At 40.1% G+C, this 27,040-nt stretch overlaps 1 protein-coding gene and 1 pseudogene across 14 annotated transcripts in view; one reads left to right on the forward strand and one right to left on the reverse strand.

The window, feature by feature from the left end:
* The window catches only part of KNTC1 (kinetochore associated 1), a 71,092-nt gene that overhangs the window by 28,553 nt on the left and 15,499 nt on the right, over window positions 1-27,040 (forward strand). For 13 of the 14 annotated variants that reach the window (XR_004961314.1, XM_036276632.1, XM_036276631.1 and 10 more), the window contains 24 exons: window positions 63-162; window positions 844-978; window positions 1,508-1,627; window positions 3,394-3,466; window positions 4,088-4,155; window positions 7,865-8,145; window positions 8,887-9,059; window positions 9,476-9,573; window positions 9,965-10,103; window positions 10,327-10,383; window positions 10,854-11,017; window positions 11,857-11,961; window positions 12,325-12,453; window positions 13,844-13,960; window positions 14,754-14,863; window positions 16,040-16,247; window positions 17,842-17,931; window positions 21,040-21,211; window positions 21,299-21,357; window positions 21,482-21,698; window positions 23,318-23,391; window positions 23,655-23,865; window positions 23,997-24,106; window positions 25,365-25,411. Coding sequence is in view for 13 of the 14 variants with exons in the window: in XM_036276632.1 (XP_036132525.1) it covers window positions 63-162; window positions 844-978; window positions 1,508-1,627; window positions 3,394-3,466; window positions 4,088-4,155; window positions 7,865-8,145; window positions 8,887-9,059; window positions 9,476-9,573; window positions 9,965-10,103; window positions 10,327-10,383; window positions 10,854-11,017; window positions 11,857-11,961; window positions 12,325-12,453; window positions 13,844-13,960; window positions 14,754-14,863; window positions 16,040-16,247; window positions 17,842-17,931; window positions 21,040-21,211; window positions 21,299-21,357; window positions 21,482-21,698; window positions 23,318-23,391; window positions 23,655-23,865; window positions 23,997-24,106; window positions 25,365-25,411 (3,057 nt within the window). In the remaining variant the exon portion in view is untranslated. The remainder of the gene's footprint in view (window positions 1-62; window positions 163-843; window positions 979-1,507; window positions 1,628-3,393; window positions 3,467-4,087; window positions 4,156-7,864; window positions 8,146-8,886; window positions 9,060-9,475; window positions 9,574-9,964; window positions 10,104-10,326; window positions 10,384-10,853; window positions 11,018-11,856; window positions 11,962-12,324; window positions 12,454-13,843; window positions 13,961-14,753; window positions 14,864-16,039; window positions 16,248-17,841; window positions 17,932-21,039; window positions 21,212-21,298; window positions 21,358-21,481; window positions 21,699-23,317; window positions 23,392-23,654; window positions 23,866-23,996; window positions 24,107-25,364; window positions 25,412-27,040) is intronic. The other variant, XM_036276628.1, reaches the window with a different exon arrangement.
* Window positions 19,675-20,365, reverse strand: LOC118640304 (annotated as a pseudogene).

Here is a 27,040-nt window from a genome sequence, read left to right on the forward strand (position 1 = left end):
GGTGGCCCTTGACATTTGATAAAAAAGATAATCCTTGTTAATATCACTAAATTTACTTTTAGAGTCAAGCTATTACAGGAGAGTTACAAACTAATGGAGATGAAAAAACTTTTACGAGGCTATGGAATAAGGGAGGTGAACCTCTTAAACAAGGAAATAATGGTAAGTGCAGTGAAGAGTCTTTGAACCCCTTTGTTCTATTCTAGGGCAACATGGGACATTTAATGAGGATTTCATATTCTTAAAGACAATAGAGCTAGGTTCTCCATTAACTTCCTTTTGTTAAACAGTGTTAATAGGGTGCTTAATTGTTTATTAGAGTAGAGAGGACAACAGATGATAAATTAAGAAACTAAAGGAGTATATTAAAACATCACATTGTGTACCTTAAATATATGCAATGTTTATTTTTCAGTTATATCCCAGTAAAGCTGGGGGGGAAACGAAGTTGGGCAGGACTTTCATAAAATTCAGAATGTAAATTATTCTTTAATGTTTTCAGATAGCTTAATTTTTTTCTTTTTCTCACCTGAGGATATTTTTCCATTTATCTTCAGATAGAGTGGGAGGGAGAGGGAAAGAAACATCCATGTGAGAGAGACATATCAATTGGTTGCCTCTTGCATGACCCCAACCACAGCTGGGGACAGAACCACAACCGAGGTATGTGCCCTTGACCAGAATTGAACCTGCAACTCTGGTCCTTGGGCTGACACTCTAACCGCTGAGCCAAACCAGCCAGGGCTTTACTGCCTTATTTTAATTTAATGACTACTTTGGGAACGGATGATTTCTGGATTCTCTGTGAGATTTTATAACAGAAATGTATTGTCTCTATTTCAGAGGGTGGTCAGATACATTCTCAAACAAGATGTCCCATCTTCCTTAGAAGATGCTTTGAAGGTGGCCCAAGCGTATATGCTGTCTGAGGATGAAATCTACAGCTTGAGGATTATTGACATGATAGATAGAGATCAGGCATGGGAGTTTTATATTGTCCTTCCTATCATATGGTTTCTTTGTTAGCGAAATCCTTAAAAACTCAGAACAGTCAAATTATCCACATAGATTAGCACAAGATATTTGTGTAAAGATAAAAATATTGAATGTTAGATTAACCATGTTTTTTCATGTCTGTAGGTTCTTTTGAAAGTATTTTGTGAATAGCTAATGGGTTTTCATACTCTTTGATACTTAATGAAACTCAGATTCATGTTTTACATTTTCTGTGGTATGCTTTGATTCCAGAATAGGATATGGGTTTTTTTGTATTCTTAAGTGTCATTATTTTTCTATAATTCTATAGGCATAGAATTACAAAGTTACAAAGAGTGGTATTTAACTTTTTTGTTTGCTATTACCAACAGAATTTTTATATTTTTATCTTACCATAATCTAGTTTTCAAAATACCTGTTTATCTTTAAATAGAAAAGAAGGAGCTAAGCTCAAACTGTCCTTTGCAAAAAGGTGTCAGCTGTGTTTTCTTCCTTCAAATATTGTCTATAGGGTGAGGACTGTGACCTTTTGTTGCGGTCTCTGCCTCCTCCTGAAGCAAAGAAGACTGCAGAAAGAGTCATCACGTGGGCACGACTGGCATTACAAGAAGAACCAGAGAATTCCAAAGAGGTGAAATTTTCACTAAATAAAATGTAGATAAATCCAGTTTTAATGAGGAGTAAGCAATAGGATAGAAAAGATAGACCTACAAATATGAATATCTACTCTTCTCACTGCTAGAATGGCCTCATGTGAAAATTCCTGTGTCAGTGTACTGGACAGAAGAAAGCCAATCGGGCTGCTTTGGAGCCCACACCGAATGAGCCGGGACCTGCAAATTAGGATTCATTGATGTCTTTGTTGTACATAAGAAGTTTTCCATAATGCCTTGCAGTATAAACAATGTTCTACATTGAATGGGACATAGTCTTTGCTATCAAATAGTAATGTCAGCCACAGAAACAGTGTGAATCTAAATTACCTTAGGCCCTGGCCAGTTTGGTTCAGTGGTTAGAGCATCAGCTTCAGACTGAAGGGTGGAGGGCTCGATTCCTGGTCAAGGGCACGTACCTGAGTTGCAGGTTCAATCCGTGCAGGAGGCAACCAATCGATGTGTCTCTCTCACATCGATGTTTCTCTCTCTCTCCCTCCCTTCCACTCTAAAAACAATCAATGGAAAAATATCCACGGGTGAGGGGTAACAACAACAAAAAAGTTATCTTAGAATACTGAAACTTAGAAACAGTTTCAAGAGAGCCACTTTTCTATAGAGATAAGAAATAGAATAAATACTTTATCCAGGGTAGTTGAGTGTTTTTGTTTTTTAAATATGTTTTTATTGATTTTTAAAGAGAATGGAAGGGAGAGAGAGATTGAAACATCAATGAAAAAGAAGCATCAATTAGCTGCCTCCTGCACGGCCCCCACTGGGGATTGAACCTGAAACCCAGGCATGTGCCCTGACCAGAATCGAACCAGTGACCTCTTCGTCCATGGGTCAGCCCTCAGCCACTGAGCCACACTGGCCAGGCGGTAGTTGAGTTTTTTAAATCTGTAGAGAAAGATACCTCCCAACCTGTCTCAGTAGATCACTTCAAAAATTTTTTTACTTTTAGGGAAATGAGACTTTTTTTTAACATCTAATATTTATTTTGGTCTTATTATCCTGCATTGGACATTAGGTTAAATACTTTAAATGAATTGTTCACTTCCTCTTAGTTGGGAAAAGTAGGTTCTTACAGATTAAGTTCAGAAACTACAATTTTGCGATAAATGACTTACCCAAGGTTATTAGAACATGGCAGAGCCTGAACTCAAATTCTGACAATGAAGTCTAGGTCTCGACCACAAAGCTGCACTGCGCTCCATAGAAATGCTTTCTGTGTGGGCCTGGCCTTACACCCATCATGTTCTAATTAAATCTTCTTCCTTGTTTGGTTTTTCTTCTGTCTCTTTTTATTTTGATTTTTTAAAATATTTTTTAGTCCTGAAGATAATGATTTGTCTTCAGTTCTCTAGGTTAAACAAATTCACCTCTTTTTAACTTTCCCAGAGAGCTTTTCCAAATGTTTTTTCAAAGAATAAAAAAACTATTAAAAAACATACAGACAAACAAAAACCCAAGTGTCTGTAGCTGAAAGGTGTATAGTCTTTGGCATTTCTGAACCATATATCCAAGTGTTCATACTGGTGTTTTTCATGTTTAGAGTGTATATGAATCAATATTGTCTCATTTCTTGGTTCCCCAGCTCCCTGTAACACAGACCTCTCCGTTTATCAGCAGTTTTTGGGGTTTTTTGACCCCGTAGTTTTTCATGTATTTCTTACGTGTGTGTTGTACTACCAAAGTGGTGAATAAGGAAGTAGATTTCATTTTGCATCTTTTTTTTTTTTAGGACAAGGCCTGGAGAATGTCTGTAGTGAAGACATCAATAGACATTCTTAAAATACTATGCAACATTCAGAAAGGTAGTATCGGCCTCTGTCCCCTCACCTTGGTTTTGTTCTAAAGTTTATCCTTTTCAGGAGGGAACCTCAATGCTAGCTCCCACCCTTACCCGCAGTCGCTCTGGCACTGATGGCTTTTGTTGATTCCACCCCTTTTTCTTCATGAAAAGTCTTCTTTGCCTTATTCTTTTGGTTTGTAACATAAGAATAGATGCATCTAACATCAACTTATCATTTGTTTATATGCTTCAGTAAGCTATTTCATGCTAGACTAGATTTCTTTGGTGCCTTGCACTTATTCATATTTCTCCTTATTATTTGGTTGTAATTATTTGGTTGTGGGCAACCCATTTAAGCTTGAACTTAAATAACGTGATTAACAAAGTAACTCTTGGGAAGAAAAAAGCCTACAATTTATTTCAGAAAAATTGCCAGTTCTATTGTAACTTGGAAACTTCTCATTTGTACCTTCTGAGAGAATAGATTTCTTTTTGCACTTAAATTGTCTTATAGCTATATCTTAATAGAACTACTGAAGACTTGAGATAAGAAAACTGAAACTAATTAAAATTTTAGCTTTTATAAATTCTGATAATGTGGGAATTTGGATGTCTGCCGTAACTTTAAATTTTTTAATTACAGACAATCTGCAGAAGAAGGATGAGTGTGAAGAAAACTTGAATCTGTTTAAAGCCATTGCCAGCTTACAGGTAAAAATGTTAAGCTACATTGAACATTATTACTTGAACAATCAGTGTACTTTTTTTTTTTTTAATCCTCACCCAAAGACATTTTTTCATTTTTTGTTCAGATAGAGTGGGAGGGGGAGAGAGAGAGAGAAACATCGACGTGAAAGGGACACATAAGAGTGGTTACAACCCAACCAGGGCCAGGGACATACTGCAGCCAAGATACGTGCCCTCAACCCGGGTCTCTCTGGACCGCAGGTCGACGCTCTAACCGCTGAACCAAACTGGCCAGGGCCCTATCAGTGCATTTGACGTAGGTGATCAGCCCCTCCTGAAAGTTTTCTGCATTAGCCTTCAGAGACATTAGATACACTGGCTCTCCTCTTCCTCTCTTGTTCTAAAAATAGCTTTATTGAGATATAATTCACATACCATACATTTCATCCATTTAAAGTATACAATTCAGTGGTTTGGGGTATATTGCATTAGTAATTTTTTTAAATTGTGGCAAAATACATACAACATAAAAGTTACCATTTTTACCATTTGTCAATATGCAATTCAGTGGCATTAATTACATTTACAATCTTCAACCATCACCATCACCACTATCTACTTTTCACCACCTCGAACAGAAGCTCTGTGCCCATTGAGCAATAACTCCTCAATTCCTCACCCCCAACAATTCTTTTTTTTTTTTTTAGAGTGAGTGGAAGGGAAGGAGAGAGAGAGGGGAGAGAGAGAGAGAAACACTGATGTAAGAGAGACACATCAATTGGTTGCCTCCCACACAAGCCCCCACTGGGCTGGGATCAAACCTGCAACCCTCTTGTATGAAGGCCAGTGCTCCAGCCACTGAACCACACCAGCCAGGGCTCTAATCTACTATTTTGTCTCTGAATATAAGTGAGTCAAACAGTATTTGACCTTTTGTACCTGCCTTTCTTTAACTTAGTATAGTGTTTTCAAACTTCACCCATGTTGTAGCATGTACAGAACTCCATTTATTTTTCTGGCTGTGTAATATTCCACTGTATGGATAGACCACCTATTGTTTACTTCTCTCTTAGTGGGCACTGGGAAACAACTGGGCATGTTTCCACTTTTTGACTCTTGTGAGTAATGCTTCAGCGAACATGAGGCACAAATACTACAGAGGAACTGCGGAGTCATGTGGTAATTCTATGTTAGTTGTTTAAGAAACTGCTCTCTCTTTTTTAATTGTACTCTAGTTTATGCTTTTTTAAAAAATTGGTTTAAGGTATCTTTATAGATTGTTTAACTCAGATGGCCCTCAACAATAGCTGTCATTTACTCAGTGACTACCATGTGCCAGGCATCGTGTGCACTATGCAATTGTCACAATAGCTCACTGCAGAGGGCACTGTTATTCTCCTTTATAGGTGAGGACACGGCGGCACCACAGTGTCTGGAAATACTGTAAAAGACTGACTTGTCTACAGACACTGGCCCAGAGACTATCTACTCCTTAATAACGTGTTAAATACTTTTCTACATAGTTTTATTTCAGAGAATTCCGTTTTCTTTTGTAAATTTAAATTTTTTAGTGTTGACACTATAACAGTTTACTTTTCTTAAAAGTTAATTTCTGTTAACTTTGAATTGATTAACTGTCCTAAGATTTGAGATTTGTAAGTAATTTTATTTCGGCTCAAGGGCCTTTCTATGTAAAAAATTTTGTAAATAGAAGGATTTTCAGAGTTAAGGGATACGTTTCGTCAAATAGAAAATTAGGTAGACTTAAGGATCTCTTTGTGAAAACTTAAAATTTATGCTGGCAGATTTAACTCTCAACTGTCTTAGCTCAAAGTGTATAAAGAAGAAATAATTTACCATAGTTTCTTGGACTGCTGCTTCTCAAAGTACAGCCCATGGAATCCTAAGGGTCCCTGAGACCCTTTCAAGGGGTCCATGAGATTAAAACTCTAGTGACAGCAATAATAAATTATTTTTGGCCCGGCTGGTGTGGCTCAGTGGTTGAGTGTTGACCCTGCACCAAGAGGTTGCCAGTTCAATTGCCAGTCAGAGCACATGCCCAGGTTGTGGGCAAAATCCCCAGTGAGGGGGCAAGAGGAGGTGGCCAATCGATGTTCTCTCTTATTGATGTTTCTATCTCTCTCTCCCTCTCCCTACCTCTCTCTCTCAAATCAATAAAGAAAACAAAATTTTTAAAAATAAATTACTTTTGTTTTTGTCCATAGGCTTCATGATATTTATCATATCATTATCGCTCTGAAGGCTAATGGAATGTTTACTTTTATAGCCCCATTTGTTTTAAAATGTCTCCGTTTAGTCCAGCCCATTTGGCTCAGCGGTTGAGCATCGACTCCATGCACTGGGAGGTCACCAGTTTTATTCCCGGTCGGGATACGTGCCTGGGTTGTGGGCCTGATCCTCGGGGGGGGCATGCAGGAGTTGGCCATTCCATGTTCTCACTCATTGATGTTTCTATCTCTCTCTCTCTCTCTCCCCTTCTCTCTCAAATCAATAAAGAAAAAAAATTTTTTTTAATAAAATAAAATTTTTCAGTTTAATTTCTAATATGGTAAATATTGATAAACATACCATAAACAAACATTTTTTGGGGTCCTCACATTTTTCAGTGTGTCAAGGGGTGCTGTACCAAGAAGTTTGAGACCTACTGTATTAGACAATAGCTGTCTCTATAAGAAGCACCTGGGGAGTCAGTATAAGTCTTCATGTTCTTAAATTGGAAAGAGATTTTATTTTTTATTTATTTATTTATTTTTTTTATCCTCTCCCGAGGATATTTTTCCATTTTTTGTACAGATAGAGTGGGAGGGAGAGAGAGGAAGGGAGAGAGAGAGAGAAACATTGACGTGAAGGGACACATCGAGTGGCTGCCACCCGCACGACCAACCAGGGCCGGGGACAAACTGCAACCGAGGTACATGCCCTGAGCGGGAACCGAACCCGGGTCTCTCCGGACCGCAGGCCGATGCTCTAACCGCTGAACCAAACCAGCCAGGGCTGGAAAGAGATTTTAAAGCACTGGGTTTGATCTAGGCAAAGTCACGTGTGTTTATCGTGCTACTGTTGACTGAACACCTATGGGCACCAGATCTAGTGGGTAGAGGTCAGGGATGCTGCTAAACTTCCTCCTGTGCATTGGACAGCCCCACCATAAAGAATTATCTGGCAAGATTGAGAAGCCCCGCCCTAAAGTAAGGCATCGAAGTAAAAGGTCTACCTCACTCCCACCACCTCCTGGTGTCCTCCCCTGGCTTCCATGGGATTGTTTTATCGGTTCCGAAAAATACATTCTAGGTCTGGAGTCAGCAGCCATCCAGGAGTTACGATAGAAAAGAGCAGCGCGAGCCCTTCGAGTCACCGGGTAGAATCACCCAAATCCCTCTCCTTCTAGTCAGGGCTCCCCGATAGTTCTGGCCCAGTTGTCAATAGTGCTGAAGTTGGGAACACCTTGAATTAAAACTATATTTTCCTGTCGAAAATTTCTTATAATACTGTTACTTTCATAACTTGACCTTTTGAATTACAGTTGACATCCAGCGTTGTATTAGTGTCAGGTGTACAGCACAGCGCGTAGACACTTACGTGACGTCCGTGATCCTTTCTTTACATAGGAGTGGCCTTGAGGGAGAGGGAGGAAAGGTTTGGGACATCCCAGTGCTTTCCACGGTGGATGAACTAAACAGACTCGGGCTTTATCTTGCTTTCCTTGTGGCAGGAGAACTTTGAGGTCTTCCTTCCATTTGGAGATTATAGCGACCGTGCCCTGGTGGCAGAGCTCCGAGAACAATACATCAAAACTCAGGAAGCTGCACAGGCGAAGCACAAACCCAGGAGCACCCCAGGGCCGGCGGCTGCCACAGAGCAGAGCCTGAGCACCAACTCCAAGCTGCACAGACAGGCGCTGGCCCTGAAGGTGTCCAAACAAGAGCTGGAGGCCGAGCTGACCTTGAGGGCCCTCACCGATGGGAATGTGGGAATGGCGCTGACGAAATGCAGGTGAGTTCCGGCTCTCCACACCCCACAGCTCCTCTGCAAGGAGCGTGCTTTGTTTAGTCCTCAATCCATGGGATGGTGCTCCATCCACTGAGCCACCCTGGCCGGGCTGCTTTGTTTATTTCTACAGTGGTAAGGGAGGGCCAGCGAGACTTTCATTTTCACTGAAGTGATCCTAGGTTCCTTGCCCTGGGGGCCTATTTTGGACTCCTGGGTCAGAAAGTGGTGGCATAGAAGACAACTGACTAACACTGTGGAGTTAGGCAATCTGACCATTGGGTCTAGGTCATCTTGCATTCTGCCAGTTAACGGTATCCCAAATATGTTGAAAAACGAAGCTAACTACATACCATGAAGTCATTTTAAAAGTTGTTGCCCTGGCCAGTTTGGCTCAGCAGTTAGAGTGTAGGTCCTCAGACCGAAGGGTCACAGGTTCGATTCCTGATCAAGGGCAAGTGCCTGGGTTGCAGGTTCAATCCCCAGCCCCAGTCGGGGTCATTCAAAAGGCAACCAATCGATGTCTCTTTTACATACATGTTTCTCCCCACCCTCCTTATTCTTTCCCTCTCCCCCTCCCTCCCTTCCACTCTATCTAAAAATCAATGGGAAAATATATGGGTGAGGATTAACAAAAACATTTTTAAAGTAAAAAGTTGGTGGTGGTTATATATTAATCCAAAAAAGGCAAATGTGTTTGTTTTTGATAAGAATATTCTAACCTCCGACACTTCCCTTCTTCCAAAGAGACTTGTTTAAGTATCACTGCAACACCGACACTGGGAAATTGCTGTTCCTCACGTGTCAGAAGCTTTGTCAGATGTTGGCTAATGATGTTCCGATTACAACGCCTGCGGGACTAAACCTTCCTTCCGAAATACATGATCTCGCGTGCCAAGCTGCCACCATCTGCAGTCCAGGTGACAAGATTTGTCATACACGTGGTTTGACCTTCTCTGGTTCATGTCATACTTACAGTTGGACATGGTAGTAACAAGAGAAGAGGTGGTATCTCCACTTTACAAAGGGACGATTATAACCTATTCTCTATGGGGATTATTTTTTTAAAATTTCCAAATAATAACAATGTCGTTTCTATGACTGTTAAGGATATTCACTTGCTTAGGATTATGAAATTCCTTGCCTCCCCATACCTGGTCTTACTTTCCAGCCAAGCTTAAGAAAACATTTGACCTGAGTTATTTAGGGTTATGTGGAAACCTCTCTCTCTACTTTGTGGCCTTCCTTTGAATCTTGAATGTTAATTATTAAAAAGTTGTCAGTATTGTAAATACGGGAAATGTTTGTTTGATGATTTTCCCTCATTGTCTTTCAGATTTTTTACTGGATGCTTTAGAACTTTGTAAATATACTCTCACAGCAGTAGAGCTTTCCAGACAGTGCCAAATGGATGATGGTGGAATTCTAACGAAAGTAAATTGCCTTTGAACTTCTTTTCCTTAAGCAGAAGCCCTGCCAATCAGTATGCACCAATTTTAAGTCACTTGCATGGTTTACACAAATAATAACTCTCTCTTGTATTTCCTTATTCTAGACTAGAGACCACTTCTCTTTTTCTAGTCACATTTATTGGTTCTAATTTGCAGTCTTATGAAACATTGGGCCTCAAATAAGGCATCTCTGGTCCTTGTCTTAGGGGAACAGTTTCATTTAAAATGGCGTTGTTATAAGCTATCAACCAAAAGAAACAGATGACATAGTTGTATTTGACCACCAAAACTGTGTTTGATGTCTCTGTCTTGGTGAGGATAGTTTGTTTTGGAGTCTGCTTATGAGTATCTTTTCTGTGTGATTTGGTCTTTAGGCTTCTTTTGGAACTCACAGAGATCCGTATGAAGAGTGGTCTTACAGCAACTTCTTCAGTGAAGACGGAATCGTTCTCGAGTCACAGATGGTGCTCCCTGTTATTTACGAGCTCATTTCATCACTGGTCCCTCCAGCTGGTAAATCTCATTCATATGTTATGTTCCATGTATTTCTGCTTTATTGACACGAGTTGAAACTGTAGAGGTTTGTGACTACCAACTACACAGAGTAATATGGAAGAACTTCCCAGGCATAATACTGAACAAAAGAAGCCAGACACAAATGAATATCTCTGTGATGTGACTCTGCTCCATGAAAAAGTTATTTTTTTAGTATTATTTAATTTATTCTCTTTTGTAGAAAGCAAAAGACATCCCCTGGATTCTACAAGTTTACCATACTGCTCCATCAGTGAAGGTATTTGACCTCAAAAATGTACACCATTGTATTATGATTTTGTAAATATACCAATGTAGAAATTCTTTAAAATCCTGAACATGAATTTGACTTAATGTTCTTAATGTAGTTAGTTAGTTGTTACTGTTACACTGTTATTCTTCCAAAAGGTCAGAAAACTGTGTCATTAAGCTTATAGCCTTAACTTTTTTTAATCTGTTCATACATTTTGGTCTTCCAAATGGAGAAATGGTTTCCTCAGGTAGTGATTTAAGCATCTCAAAATAAGCAAGTTTCAATACAAATACCTTATTATCTGTCGGACTTAGAGATTTTTCTGGCTTAAATCAAGCCTCATGTTCACTTATTTACTAACTTTGAGACTTATTTGCATTGAAGAAGTAATGTGGTACCTAAAAACAATTTCCAATAATATAACCTATCTTTGTTTAAAAATATCTAAATGTTAAAACACTTGTATCATTTCACAGGAGACAGCCTTGTTTTACCCAGTATAAATTCCATCTCTGCCCTGCTTCAGAGCCTTCAGGAATCTAGCCAGTGGGAGCTGGCCCTGAGATTTGTAGTTCATTCATTTGGAACCTGTCTTCAGTACTCTGTGTCAAACTTCATGAATGCCAGTTTGAGTGAAAAGGTACAGTTTCGAGAACAAATACTGTCACTTTAGGTGAATACAGATGCAGAAGCACCGCCAAACAAAGGAAGGAATTGGGAGTCCTCACTTTCCTAATTGGCTCTGTAGCAAGGGAATCGGAACTTCGTCAGATTTAAGAAACATTTGTTGAGCATCTACTAAGATTCAGGTTGTGTTTAGGTCCTTGCACACATTTTATACTCAATCTTTACAACAACCCCGAGACTCTCCATTTTGCAAATGCGGAAACTTACATTCATGGAGGTAAAATAAGTTCCCTGAGGTTTTAGGTTGCAATGATGAGTCTTACTCCGAGCCCAGGGATCACATTAGGTCAGAACTCTCTGCCTGCTGTGTGTTTTATTGTGGCCCAAATTATTGTAATTATCACCTGAAAGTATCAGTGAACAGATTCTAGAAGACAAACTGCTTGTTGATAACTTGTTTTTGAAGCTCATCTCAGAGAATCACTTTCATTTAAATGATAACTTTTTAAAAGTTTAACTTCATTGAAGTCTAGTTTTCAAAATTAAAATGCACGTATTTGGAGTGTATCAACCAATATATCCACCTTGTCACCAACACCACAAATAAGAATAGACTCAAAAAAAGATACAGACCCGAAGGTTTAGATTGATTTAAAAATCAAGATATTTGAAAAGGTTCCTTTTTGCCCTTTCCAGTCAATTATCCCAGCCCCAGCTTTTTGTCATTACAGATTATATGCCAATACTTTGTGCATATAATGATGCATTTTTGAAGTTCTTTAATATTTTACAAAAGTTTTCAGAATGATGCATAAAAGTAGACCTAATGAGTCTTTTGTTCTTTTCTAAAAGTTGTTTGGAGAGACCATGTTAGTGAAATCAAGGCAAGTTATTATGGCATTGAAAGAGAAGGCCGTTCCTTTTATCAGGGGAAATGCTACAACACTGCTGCACAAAGTGAGTATTTGTTCCTGGTAAGCTGTTTGGTTTTTTCTCTCTCCTGGTTGCTTCTGATGTCTCAGTGAGGTTAACGGGGCGGGGTGCTTGAAGAAAAGTGATGAGATAGTCATGTAGGAGAGAAGGTAAGGGTTCTGTCCCATATAGAACAGAATTGTTATGATTGCTTTCCTTAAATTTATAACATCGATAAAGAACTTTAAAACTTAGCGAACAAGTTGGAACTATGTTACAATAACTAACTTTGTATGAAACACTTGTTCTTTCATAGGGTCTGTAATTACATTTAGTGACAAACCTTTAGAGCCTAATTTCCATTTTGATTGTGAAGAATTTGCTTCTCTCAACACTTTCTTCCTGTAGGTATTTAATTGTCGCCTGGTGGATCTTGACTTGGCCTTGGGTTACTGTACTCTCTTACCCCAAAAAGAAGTGTTTGAAAATCTCTGGAAGCTCATAGATAAAGCATGGCAGAATTACGACAAAATTTTGGTACGACCTGGAAGCATAGCATCAGTGCATGAAGTATTGAAGATTTAGGGGAAGAAAGGGGGTCGGCTTTGCCATCGGATCTTAAGATTTAGCAGAAGGAATGTCATGCTAACTCAGTTTCTACCAGCTTTTGCTTGACTAGTGGCACACTGGTGAATGTATGCAGGTCCTAAGCATTGCTCAACCAAAAAATTAGGATATGATGTTTTATTTCTTTCTTGTTGTTATTAATCCTCATCTGAGGATATTTTTTCATTGATTTTTGGAGTGGGAGGGAGGGAGAGAGAGAAAGAAAGAGAAAGAAAAACATTGATGTGAGAAAGACATCGATTGGTTGCCTCCTATACCAGGGCTGGGTATCGGACCTGCAACCCAGGCATGTGCTCTTGACCGGGAATCAAACCTGAGACCCTTCGGTTCACAGGCCTATGCTCTAACCACTGAACCAAAACAGCCAGGGCCAGTGTTTCATTTCTTAAAATCTGTATGCAGCTATACACTCACTTCTTATGCTTACTCTAGTATATTTGAAACCTTTGACGTATGGGCTCATTCTTTCTCGTAGGACAGATTAATAGATGCAAAACTTTTCTTTGATGTGTGTGTTTTAAAATTTGTCCTTGGGTGGGGGAAAACTATTATTTGGCCTTTTCTTTTTTTTTTTTTATCCTCACCCAAGGACATATTTCCATTTTTTGTTCAGATAGAGAGGGAGAGAGAGAGAGAGAAACATCGACATGAAAGGGACACATCGAGTGGCTGCCACCCGCATGACCCAACCAGGGCCGGGGACAAACTGCAACCGAGGTACATGCCCTTAGCGGGAACCGAACCCGGGTCTCTCTGGACCACAAGCCAAGGTTCCAACCACTGAGCCAAACTGGCCAGGGCATATTTGGCCTTTTCTTATGAAGGAAAGCCAGGCTAAATTTATGGCATCATGCCAAAAGCTAAATGACCTGCCCGGGCTGGTTATGCTCAGTGGTTAGAGCGTCGGCCTGTGGTCCAGAGAGACCCGGGTTCGGTTCCCGCAAAGGGCATGTACTGTGGTTGCAGTTTGTCCCCGGCCCTGGTTGGGTCGTGCAGGAGGCAGCCACTCAATGTGTACCTTTCACGTCAATGTTTGTTTCTCTCTCTCTCTCTCTCTCTCTCTCCCCCTCCCACTCTATGTGAACAAAAAATGAAAAAATGTTCTCGGGTGAGGATAAAAAAAAACAAAAAAAAAAACTAAATGACCTAACTTACAAAAGCAGTCCCTATGTATAAAGTAATATATAACACTTCACGTTATTAGCACAAAGAAAGGTTATGATTTTTGTTGGTTTTCATCTAAAATGTGTTGGAACATATTCTATTTGTGTTGAATTTTAATTCTGTTTTCATTTTTTAGGCAATATCTCTGGTGGGCTCTCAGCTGGCCAATCTCTATCAGGAAACAGAAATGGAGTTTAAGTTCCGGGAACTCAGTACTGATGCCCAGTGGGGTATTCGCCTTGGGAAACTTGGTGTGAGTGTCCTACGTCATGCCCAGAAGTTCCCTCTGTTCTGATAGCTGTCCAGTTAGAGAACTTAAAACAAAGATCCCATTTTTCTTTTCTTCTGGGGTGAGAATATACATATACTGACTCATAAATTTTGGAATATTATGTATACACACTGGTGCGTTCAAAGAAATAAGACATTTTGCCTCATTTACTTTTTTCTGTATCTTTAAGGAAATAAAGAGGCTTAACATTTTCATCTGCTTACTTTCTCATCTATAGGAATATATCCAGCATTACTTGACATTCATACTATTTCAGACCGAGCCTTTAGCCTTATACTTTCGTGCTGCTGTTATTTGGTTAAAGATAGGGTTAAAATGTATGGACAGGTCTACCAAGCTTTAAGAACTCCTATTAGGGAAATGTAAGTGGCCCTTATTTTTCACTTTGCAAAAACAAACAAAACTCTGTTTCCTTTACTATTAATGTAAAACATTTTTTTTATTGTGCAAATAGTTGACCTACCAGGAATGTAAACCACTACAGAAATGGCCTATGTTTTGGAGCCTAACTCCTATGCCAACAAACAGACTCACTGGTACAGAGGCAAGGGTTAGTGTGACTAAGATTTTGGGCCCACCACCAGATATATCTGAAATTTCAGAGTGGTGGTCCAATTGGGTCGTACGGTAAACAAAACAAGTTGAGGGAACTACAGAAAAATGTTTTTCTGTAAAAAAGGCATGTCACATGGTGCCCTTATTCTGATACATGTCAGCTGAGTGGAGTTTTCTGTTTTGCTCTTTTTATTTCTAGATTTCTTTTCAGCCTGTTTTCAGGCAACATTTTCTCACCAAGAAAGACCTCATTAAAGCTCTTGTGGAGAATATAGATATGGACACAAGCCTTATTCTGGAGTATTGCAGGTAATTCTTTAAACTTTAACGGTATTTTATATTTCCTTATTGATTTTAGAGAGAGAGGAAGGGAGAAGGAGAGAGAGATAGAAACATCAATGAGAGAGAACATCGACTGGCTGCCTCCTGCACGCCCCCCACTGGGGATCGAACAGATAACCTCTTGGTGCATGGGTTGACACTCAGCCCCTGAGCCACACCGGCCAGGCCTGTAACGGTATTTTTGATGTTAGCCGACAAACTGGTAACCCTTACGACGAGAACGCAGTGGTAAGGATGGTTATTCTATGTGGTGTCCAGACCGCTGATGTTTTCTTTTGCTCACCCCCACACTGAATAAATCCAGACCAAGATTGTTCTCTTCAGAGAGCACCTTTTTAATTCACTGTTAAGTGTTTTCCTAAACGTCCCTCATGATAAGCATCACTTCGGGCACGTGGTTAAAAATACAGATTCCCGGACCCCTCCCTGGTGGTTCTCCCAGCAGGTCTGGGCCAAGGCCCAGGAATCTGATCTTTAACAGGCGCTTCAGATGATTCCCAGGATCGAGGAAGTTTGGGAATATTCTTCTGAGGAAATTAAACTTTTAACTCAGATCAATCTAGAGATAAAGCAATCTTAAATAAAAAGTCAGTGAAAAATAGGATTTAGGAAGAATTAAAAAAATAACTTAATAAGTGAATAAAATAATTAAAGACTAGATGTTACTTAGAGATACAGTTGACTGTGACGACTGGTTTTGTTCAGTGTGCCACCGGGAGTCATGGTGTTCTTTGCTTTGCACACATGAGTATATCTGTTGCCTAGATAGCATTCAGTCTCATCTCAGGCAAATCACCTTCAGTTTTAAGAAGAGCCATGTGTTCCCTCTGGTTCTGGAGACGCTGCTTATAGACAGCAGACATGGCCTTGGACTACCACCTCCAAATGTGTTATTTGTTTTAGGAGACCTGGTGCCAACAGGCCTCCACAGGCTCCAGAGTGGCAGAAAGAGCAAGAATAATATCCGATTTTTGTAAAAGGCAATAATATCTACCTGATGACAGGTGGATTATCTGATTATAAGACTGGACAACAGGAGGGCTGGGTTTCGGTGATGGGAGCACAAACCTGTTTTCTGTGAGAAATTGTGTATGGAAACGCCTGAATTTGGGGGATTGGTGTGTAACCGACTACTTCTCTTAGCACCTTCCAGCTGAACTGTGATGCAGCTCTCCAGCTGTTCATTGAAACCCTGCTCCATGACACGAATGCCAGCCACAGCCAGGGTGACGCGGGCTCAGACTCTGCAGAGCGGCAGCATTCCAAACTCCTGGCCAAGGCCCTGGAAATGGTCCCTTTACTGACGAGCACAAAAGACTTGGTCATCAGTCTTAGTGGGATACTACATAAGGTAGATGAATGGTGAAATGAACGTACCTGGTCATTTTAAACGTTCCTCCTACACTTAATTAATTAGATATATGGGAACAAATTGGAATGTAAGCCCTACATTTTTTAAAAGATTTTAAAGTGATTTTTAGAGAGAGAGGAAGGGAGAGGGGGAGAAAGAGAGAAAGAGAAACACTGATGAGAGAGAAACATCGATCTGCTGCCTCCTGCATGCCCCCTACTGGAGCCTGAAACCTGGGCATGTGCCCTGACCGGGAATCAAACCAGCAATCTTTTGGTGCACGGACAATACCATCCAACTGAGCCACACTGGCCAGGGCAAGCCCTACATTTTTAATAAACTTATAATTTTGAAGCAATTTTAGATTTCTATATTTTTAACATAGCTTAATAAAGCAATTTTTCTTTTTCGAAAATAGAAATAGCCTTTGTTTAGATTTTTTAAAATAGCATACATTCTTTGAAAAAAGATCAAACCAGAAAGGTATAAATCAAAAAGTGAACATTTTAAATCCTATTCCCATAGAATAAAATGTTAATAGGTGACTCTCTTACACTAAATATACTATCCTGTTAACTGTCTTTTTTCACTTAATATATTGTTATTACATGTCAGTAAATAGCCATCTGTCTTATTTTTGACAAATACATATTTATTATTCCACAATATGGATAAAACCTGCTGTATTTTACCAGGCCTTTTTGGATGAACATTTAAATTGTTTGTAAATTTGTTACTATAAATTGTTAAAATGAATATCTTCATGCATACATATTTGCCCTCTTGTTTGATTTTTGTTGTTGTTTTGTTAAGAGGTCTTCTGAGAGTTGGAACTTTTAGGTCAAGTGTAGTTTGGTGCGGAGAATGAAGTTAGATGGAAGGGGAAATAAGATTATAAGACTATTTCAGTTTTATATTTTGCCTGTAATTCATCCAAAAATTATATATAACTTACTCAAAATTTCTAAGTACCATGAAGATCATCTTCCCACTTTGTTCTGTGTTGTTTGTTATTCATGTGACTTTGGTTGGCTTTTAAAAAAATGAGACAAACAACAAGTGATGATGTGTGAGCCAGAAACAAAGAGAATACAAAATATATAGATGCCACCCAATTAATTCTTCATCTTAGTATATGGTTAGAGCTAGAATGGAACCCTTTGTGAAATTTGCTTAAAGGGCCACACTCTTAGTTATGTCATTTCCAAGAAAAGGTCAATTTCCCCCTATTCTAATTTACCCATGATAAATGGAAGAAATAGAATTTTAATTTAAAAATTTATAAAATTATGAAATTTTAGTATGTTTTCTAAGGTAATAGGACTATAAGAACATCTTGCTTTGTTAAAACAATATTTTCTTATCCAGCTTTTTTTTCAAGTGAGTTTTGAAACATTTTATATATAACATTATGTTTATCCTAATAGAACTAATTTTAGAAATGAGAAAATGTTTGTATTTTAAGGAGTAATCTAATTGAACATTGTAGTGCACTGAGATTTTATATTTGTAATCTGTACTGATGAACATAATGAAACCATCTACGAGTCTGGCAACATCTTCTCAAGTTTTCATATATTTTGTTTTTATGCAGTTGGACCCCTATGACTATGAAATGGTTGAAATTGTCCTGAAAGTGATAGAAAGAGCTGATGAAAAAATAACCAACATTAATATTAATCAGGTATAACACATATATTTTTTTATTTTGTTTTTTGTTTTTATTTGAATCTTTAAAAAAATTAGTTATCCAATGTCTTTCTGGATGGTCCTTTGAGCTCCCTTTATACTCCATGTTTTATTCTAGTTCTTTCCCTTTAAAGGGGATACAGATGTAAAAAGAATTTTCATGCTCTCCATGTTTTATCATTTACCTTAATCAAGTTTTTGCTCTACTGAGGCGATTTAAATCTAAGAGTACGAATTCATTAACAAACCGATTTGGAAAATTTAAGGCAGAATTATTTGTCATCCCAGGGAGGGGAAATGTATGTAGTACCTGGATTTGATTCAGCTTTCTTTATTGGTAAGTAGGTCCAGGGCTCACTCAATTCTATTTCAGTACTTTCGGTAACTTAGTTTTTTCTGAATTTAGGTCATAGCAGCTTTTATATATTCTTTTAAATTGGATTTTAAAAATTAAAATAGGTTGGTTCAAAAGGTTATTTATACAAGCCTCAAAAATATAAGCTATAGTCTTGGCTGGTTTGGCTCAGCATTTAGAGCATTGGCCTGTGGACCAATGAGTTGTAAGTTCGATTGCAGCCAAGGGTACATACTTCAGTTCAATTCATCGTGCAGTAAGTAGCCTGTCTGTGTCCCTCTCACGTCGATGTTTCTCTCTTTCTCTCCCTCCCTCCCACTCTATCTGAAGATAAATAGAAAAATATCCTCTGGTGAGGATTAAAAAAAAAAGTGTATACACACACACACATATATGCATATATATATATATATATATATATATATATATATAAAAATGAGTGAAATAAGGGATGTAGAGGATTGATTTTTTTTTCATAGTATATTTGTTTAATTAAATTATAATCATTAATGCAGTAGTTGCATCAACTTCATTCAGATAATAAAAATTGGTGGTATAGCCTTGGCCAGTTTGGCTCAGCAGTTGGAGAATCAGCCTGTGGTCCAGAGAGACCTGGATCCGTTTTCCGCTAAGGGCATGTTCCTCAGTTACAGTTTGTCCCCAGCCCTGGTTGGGGCCATGTGGGAGGCAGCCACTCGAGGTGTCCCTTTCACCTCGATGTTTCTCTCTTTTTCTCTTCCCCTCTCTCCCTCCCACTCCATCTGAACAAAAAACTGGGAAAAAAATTGGTGGTATAATGATAGTTTAAAGCTGGTTCAATCACAGTTTTACAAGGTAATTTAACAAGAGTGAAAATAGAAGACTATTAAAAATAGCTAAAAAGAGCTATGGCCATACCACCCTGAACATACCCGATCTCATCTGATCTTGGAAGTTAAGCAGGATCGGGCCTGGTTAGTACTTGGATGGGAGACAGCCTAGGAATACTGGGCTTTCAAAAAAAAAAAAAAAAAAAAAGCAAAAAAGATAATGTGTTATAGTGCTTAATGTTTCTGTAACTGTTGGCAAGGCTTACATCTAAATCTGATGCAGAATTCTTTTTTTTTTTAAATGTTTTTATTTATTTTTTAGCGAGAGAGGAAGAGAGAGGGATAGAGATAGAAACATCAATGTGAGAGAGATACATCCATCAGCTGCCTCCTGCACTCCCCCTACTGGGTGTCGAGCCTGAAACCTGGGCATGTGCTCTCACCGGGAATCGAACTGGTACTTCTCAGTCCATGGGACAACACTCTATCCACAGAGCCCCTCCAGCCGGGCTGATGCAGAATTCTTAATGGCATTGAAACAATTATTTTCTCAGCCACATGGTATATATGGGTACTATGAATCTGGAAGAGACTGGCTATGGGTACCACTTCTCATCTTCAGCTGTCACTGCAATATCAGCAAGTGCACTCTGTATCTTTTCCAGAAGTATGTATGTCCCCTTGATAAACAACATCCTCCAGACATGTAGCAGCTTCCTGGTTTTCTTCTTCTAGCTGATACAAGCTAGCAGCCTGTAAAGCAGCTTGTAAATTCTTCACTTGACAAGAAATCTGCCAAAACATCAATGTCTTTTGCTGTTCATGCAACCAGTGCTGCAAAAAGCTGGGCATGTTCTTCTGTAGGATTAGCCAGCTGATCTGTATTCATTGCTTGTCTGGATATTACTAGAAGATGCAAGAGAACCACGCTGCTGCAGCACCCCAGTGGCATCACAAAACTAGCCTGCAAGCCAGTTCACGGTGTCCTGCAGCTGCGTCTAGAGAATTGATTTTAGATCTATTGCCTCTGTATTTAAAATGAAATCAAGTCTTTTGGAGATAGCTCTCAAACCATTTTTTTTTTTTTTTACTTTTATTGATTTTAGAAAGAGAGGAAGTGAGAGGGAGAGAGAAACATCAATGAGAGAGAACATTGATTAGCCGCCTCCTGCATGCCCTTCGCTGGGGATCGGGCTCACAACCTGGGCATGTGTCCTGACCGGGAATTGAACTTACTCAAAATTTCTAAGTACCATGAAGATCATCTTCCCACTTTGTTCTGTGTTGTTTGTTATTCATGTGACTTTGGTTGGCTTTTTAAAAAATGAGACAAACAACAAGTGATGATGTGTGAGCCAGAAACAAAGAGAATACAAAATATATAGCTGCCACCCAATTAATTCTTCATCTTAGTGCAGGGTCGACGCTCAGCCACTGAGCCACACCAGCTGGACAGCTCTCAGACTATTTGAAGAGAGCATAGAGAACTGCCAAATTCTCATTTGCAAAACATCCCACCAACAGCAGGGTTCCACTGGTTTTACCTGGTATAATTCCTTTAATGACCACATAAACTATGGTTTGCAGTGGTTCTCAATCTTCCTAATGCCGCAACACTTTAATACAGTTCCTCATGTTGTGGTGACCCCCAACCATACAGTTCTTTTCGTTGCTACTTCATAACTGTAATTTTGCTACTGTTATGTCTTAGGTGACCCCTGTGAAAGGGTCGTTCAATCCCCAAAGGGGTCGTGACCCACAGGTTAAGAACCGCTGGTTTAAAGGATAACATTAAAGGTAAAACTACACAAGGTTTTGATCATCTTGAGGAAAATAGTACTGTCTCAGAAATGGAAACCTATGATGGTATAGAGTGAAATGATTTTAAAATACTTAGGATTAATTTCATTTCAGGAAAATGTTTTTTATTTCAATATAGGCTTTGAGTCTTCTAAAACATTTGAAGTCATACAGAAGAATCTCTCCACCAGTGGACCTGGAATATCAGTATATGTTGGAGCAAGTAATAACACTGCCATCGGCCGCCCAAACCAGACTGCCTTTTCACCTAATATTTTTTGGCACAGCACAGAACTTCTGGAAAATTCTCTGTATGTTCTTTTAACTTCTTATGAATTTTACTGAGTAGCCAACATTTTCTTCTTAAGCAAATCACACTATCCTTGCTTCCTTTCTAGCTACAGAACTCAGTGAAGAATCCTTCCCAACATTGCTCTTAATTTCCAAATTAATGAAGGTAATGGGTGAAAGCTTTGGGAGATGTTTCTTTATCCTTTAATTAACTCATATCCTGTGCAGAGGATTTTATGCTGCTCTCACGTATCAATCAGCCTTAACTTCTCTTTTTTTCTCCTTTGAAGTTTTCCCTGGACACTCTGTATGTGTCCACAGCCAAACATGTCTTTGAAAAAAAACTGAAGCCCAAACTGTTGAAGTTACCACAAACTAAATCCTCAACACTGATTAACAAGGAAATCATGAAGATCACGCAGACCATCGAATCCTACTTGTTATCCATAGTTAACCCGGAGTGGGCCGTGGCTATTGCCATCAGCCTTGCCCAGGACATCCCAGAAGGTACGGGCTCTTTCTTTAACTGCCCTAAAACGGTCAGCTGTGTTGCTTTTGAAAAAAAGTGCTTCTACAGCTTTTAGGAGAAGCATTGTGATACTTCAAAAAGGTATGTGCCCTCCTCTCTCTTCACTTGTTTTACTGCTGAATGTTAAAGTGGCCCCAGTCAAGGAAGCAAGACTCCTTGCTGCTCGCTCGGTGTGGGGCTGAGGCTCCTCCCCGATGGTGGGAATATAGGTTGATTCTTGTTTCTCATATCCAGTCAGACACGAACCCTTAGATCCTCACAGAATCAAACAGGTACACAAACACAGGCACTCGTCATGACTTTTGTTATAACAGAATTGAGAATAGCTTTTTTTTTTAATGCTCATTGGTCAGGAACTGGTTTTAAAAATAGAGCAGCCCCTGCGGTCCAGAGAGGCCCGGGTTCGGCTCCCGCTAAGGGCTCATACCTCGGTTGCAGTTTGTCCCCGGCCCTGGTTGGTCGTGCGGGTGGCAGCCACTCGGTGTGTCCCTTTCACGTCGATGTTTCTCTCTCTCTCTCTCTCTTCCTCTCTCTCCCTCACACTCTATCTGAACAAAAAATAAAAAATGTCCTTGAATGAGGATTAAAACAAAATAGAACAGCCTAACTGGTGTGGTTCCGTGGTTGAACATCGACCCGTGTGCTAAGAGGTCGCCATTCAATTCCCGGTCAGGGCACATGCCCAGGCTGTGGGCCTGATCCCCAGTGGGGGTGGCCAGTCAGAGTTCTCTCTCCTCGACGTCTCTCTCTCTCTCCCTTCCCCTTCCTCTCTCTCTAAAATCAATAAAGAATTTTAAAAAATAGATCATATTTGTAGAATGGAATACTGTATAGTTGATTTGGAAAGATGTCTAATTATATATACATATTTTGTTATTTTCTTCTTATTGAATTTATTGACTTAACACTGGTTAACAAAATTATGCAGGTTTCAGGTACACGATTCCACAGCACATCATCTGTCCACTGTATTGTGTGTTCACCACTCCAAGTCAAGTCTCCTTCCATCACCATGTGCCCGCCCTGTACTCTCTTCCACCCTCGCCACCCCCCACAGTCATCACACTGTTGTCCATATCCGTCAGTTTTTTCTTGTTCACTCAATCCTCCCACCCCCTACCACCAGCTGTCAGCCTGCTTTCTCTCCATGAATCTATCTCTAGTTTGCTGTCACTTCATTCTATTCATTACATTCCACATATGAGTGAAATCATATGGCACTCGCCTTTCTCTGACCGGCTCATTTCACTTAGCATAATGCTCTGCAGGTCCCTCTAGGCTGTCACAAAGGGCCAAGATATATATTGAGAACAGCAAATTGTATTACGTGTATAATCTTATCCCAGTTGGGTTAAAGTGTGTGTGCATACACACACAAGAAACTTGTGCAAGAATATAAGACTCTAGGGAATAGGAATAGAAGCTGAAAAAGGAGCCTCTGGATTTACTTCCTAGTTTGTATTTTTCTGTCCTGTTTAAATTATTCTTTACTGTGAGTATGCATTTTTATAATTTAAAAAGCTTGCTAATTTGACTAAAATACATTGTCTTGAAAGGATTAAGATTTGCTTATAAATCTCTTCTTTATCTTTTTTAGGTTCCTTTAAGATGTCCAGTTTGAAATTCTGTCTGTATTTAGCCGAGAGATGGCTACAGAATATCCCACCTAAGGTGTGTCTGAACTGCGAGATTGAAGGCTCCTCTTTTGCTCTGATTAAAATTGTGCTCACCTAGCATACCTTCTCATCCTGCCCTAGTGTAGTCCTTCAGGGCTCCAGGGCTGGAGCCCTACAGTGGAGAAAGAAAGCAAGGCCTTTGTGTAGAATACTTAATGATGTAACCAAGGCAGGGCCCTCCCGTGACGGTAAAGGTAGATCTATTCCCCACCCGAGCTTTAGAAAGCAAGTGTTCTTTGTGCTTGGGATTCTTTAAAGGATGAGACACGTGAGAAGGCCGAAGCTTTGTTGAAGAAGCTGCACATTCAGTACCGGCGATCAGGCACAGAGGCCGTGCTCATAGCCCACAAGCTGAACACTGCCGAGTACCTGAGAGTGATAGGAAAGCCCGCGCACCTCATTGTCAGCCTGTACGAGCACCCTAGCATCGACCACAGGATCCAGAATGCATCTGGTAAAGACTATCCCGGTGAGGACAAGGCCCTTTCTGTCTTTCTGTCCATGGACAGCTTTCATTCTGATTGCCAGTTATCTTGCATTGAGAACGTGAATTTTTCTTTTCTTTTCTTTTTTTTTAATTCTTTACCTTGACTATCTTAGATATTCATGCAGCAGCTAAAGAAATAGCCGAAGTCAATGAAATTAATTTGGAAAAAGTTTGGGACATGTTGTTGGAAAAATGGCTGTGCCCATCCTCAAAACCTGGCGAAGTAAGTTTGTTCTCAAGAGTAGCTTTCATATCTGTTGTCTCACACTGATAGAACCTTCTGCTTAGGAGCTCAGAATCTTAAAAGGAGGAACCTTTGTTCAGTTTAATACCTTCTATTACCTGATGAGTTGGGGGTTTTTTTGTTGTTTTTTTTTAATCATCCTCACCGAGGACATTTTTCCATTTTTTTGTTCAGGTAGAGTGGGAGGGAGAGAGAGGAACAGAGAGAGAGAGAAACATCGATGTGAAAGGGACACATCGAGTGGTTGCCACCCACACAACCAACCAGGGCCAGGAACAAACCGCAACCGAGGCACATGCCCTTAGCGGGAACCGAACCCGGATCTCTCTGGACCGCAGGTTGACGCTCTAACCGCTGAGCCAAACCGGCCAGGGCTATTACCTGATGAGTTTTAATGAAGTTGTTTACTTTTTCTTTTTGCTTAAATATTGTTTTGTAACTATTTTAATTGGTGATTCCAGGTGAATACGTATGTAAAAAGAATTGGTTTGTTCTTACACGCAGATTCATGGGATTAACTTTTTATTTTGGAGTAATCTTAAACATACAGAAAAGTTGCGATAGCATAAAAGAATTTCTGTCTGTCCTTCATCAGGGAGATGCTATAATTCCTCTGTCCACCTAGACAGATATCCTTGAAAAAAATCTGTCTGTAAACAAACGGTGTAACAGACATGACATGGTAGTTTTCACATCACTTGGCATTCCCTTACCGAGAGCAACACCTGTGCTTCAGTGGAATCAGAGGAGCAAGAAGCCTACCTAGGCCATTTAGAATCGTGGTTGACTCAGAAACCAGAATGTTGTGCCCAGTGGACCTGGAGCACTGAACTGAAAGTTCCTCGAGGCCAGGAACCTTGTTCGTACGCAGCGCCGAACCATTGCTTTGTACAACCCAATGAATATATGCTGAAGTAATGACGACTCATTTACAATTCATAGAGTCCTTTTCTTTTCAAAATTACCCAATGACTGTCGGGACAGGAGTATTTGTTGGTTCACTAGGGCAACCCATGTGCCTGGAATCGCACCTGAAACGTAGTGAGCGCTCAGTAATTGTTTTTTGATTGAATGAATGTTAGTAAACCCACTTTCTAAGCAAAAATCTTAAAATAATGAGTTGTACTATAATTTCTTGTATGTAAACACAATTTTCTATTGGGTTTTTCATCTAATTTTTATAATTTTGTCTAGTTCAACAAGCTTTGACCCTTTTTTTTTTCCCACTTTTTCAAAGAATCCATCAGAAATATTTGAACTTCAAGAAGATGAAGCACTACGAAGGTACTCTTTCTTTACTTAATTTGTCTATATCCTGTTGCCCAGTAGGAATCTTACTAGTAAATTTATCAGATGGTTTTGAAAATACTTTTTTTTTCTTATCCTCACCCAAGGACATTTTTCCATTTTTTGTTCAGGTAGAGTGGGAGGGAGAGAGAGAGAGAAACATCGACGTGAAAGGGACACATCGAGTAGCTGCCACCCGCACGACCAACCAGTGCCGGGGACAAACTGCAACCCAGGTACGTGCCCTTAGCGGGAACCGAACCTGGGTCTCTCGGGACCACAGGCCGATGCTCTAACCACTGAGCAAAACTGGCCAGGCACATTTTTGATATAACTTGGATCATAATCTCTGAGAAGAATCAATTCTTTGATATTTGGCTGTGAGTAGTTAGGTATAAGTATCTCCAGTGGAATAAATAAAAAACAGCCAAAATTCAGAATTTTTGAGCCTCCGATGAGCTCCTACTAATGTTAAAGGTTCCGAGAACACCTTTAGCAGAGAACGCACCTCCAGCAAAGGGAATCTCTTTCATTAGCTAAGACTTGGGCCCCAGATCCCTTCATGTTCTCACTGGGTGGTTCAGATGTGAGGCACCAGGAAGTCTTTCCCTTCCATCCTCAGACTGAGACTAAGAAAGCCTCATCGGCCCTGGCCGGTTTGGCTCAGCAGTTAGAGCGTCAGCCTGCGATTCGGGTTCGGTTCCCGCTAAGGGCATGTACCTCAGTTGCGGTTTGTCCCTGGCCCTGGTTGGGTCGTGCAAGAGGCAGCCACTCGATGTGTCTCTTTCACGTTGATGTTTCTCTCTCTCTCCCTCCCTCCCACTCTATCTGAACAAAAAATGGAAACATGTTCTCGGGTGAGGATTAAAAAAAAAGAAAAGAAAGGTTCATCGGTTTCATCCAGCGTGCTGAATCTGATTGGTCATGGCTTGCCTTCCTGAGAAGGCTATCTGGCACAAATCAGAAAGAATGTGGTCATTCATTAGTGATGCTTGGACTAGGCGTAGGAGAGGGCGTGGTGAAGGCATGCTAGCTTCTTGCCATTCCTGGTCTAGGCCAAAGTAGGTCAGGTCACTCCTGAAGCCCTGCAGTCCTGGGGACCTGCGAGAGGACGTGGGCAGACAGACCCAAGAAAAGAATTCCTCCTGGGTTGGACAGAGCTTGCCTACCACCCCCTCCATGACTCCCCTTTCTCCAGACTTCACCTTGGCCTTGCATTGTTTTGGGGGACAGGGGTAAGCATGAGATAGCTGCCGGAGTGCCTAACTGCATCAGCCACAGGGCAGTCTTAGAGGGAAACAATTCAGAGACAGACAGAATCCCAAGAGAATCAGGCCAATTTTGTAACTTCCAGCCTTTTCCCACTTCAAGTTCCACCCCCTACCCCCACCCCAGTACACCTGATCCATCTTGCCCTTCCTTCTCTGGAGGGGGCCATTCAACTCTGAGTCTACAGGTTGAAATGTGCTGCTGATCATGCCCTGTGAACAAAAACAGAATTGTCCATGCGTAGTGTTCAATGTACTTTGCAGCTATGGTTTGTATTAATTTCTTAAATAGGATTTAAATGGTCAGAGATTGACTAGCCATTTTACAGATGAGAGGACTGTACTTATTGTATTTATT

Source organism: Molossus molossus, unplaced genomic scaffold, assembly GCF_014108415.1.
Source record: "Molossus molossus isolate mMolMol1 unplaced genomic scaffold, mMolMol1.p scaffold_m16_p_22, whole genome shotgun sequence".
NCBI classification, from domain to species: Eukaryota; Metazoa; Chordata; class Mammalia; order Chiroptera; family Molossidae; genus Molossus; species Molossus molossus.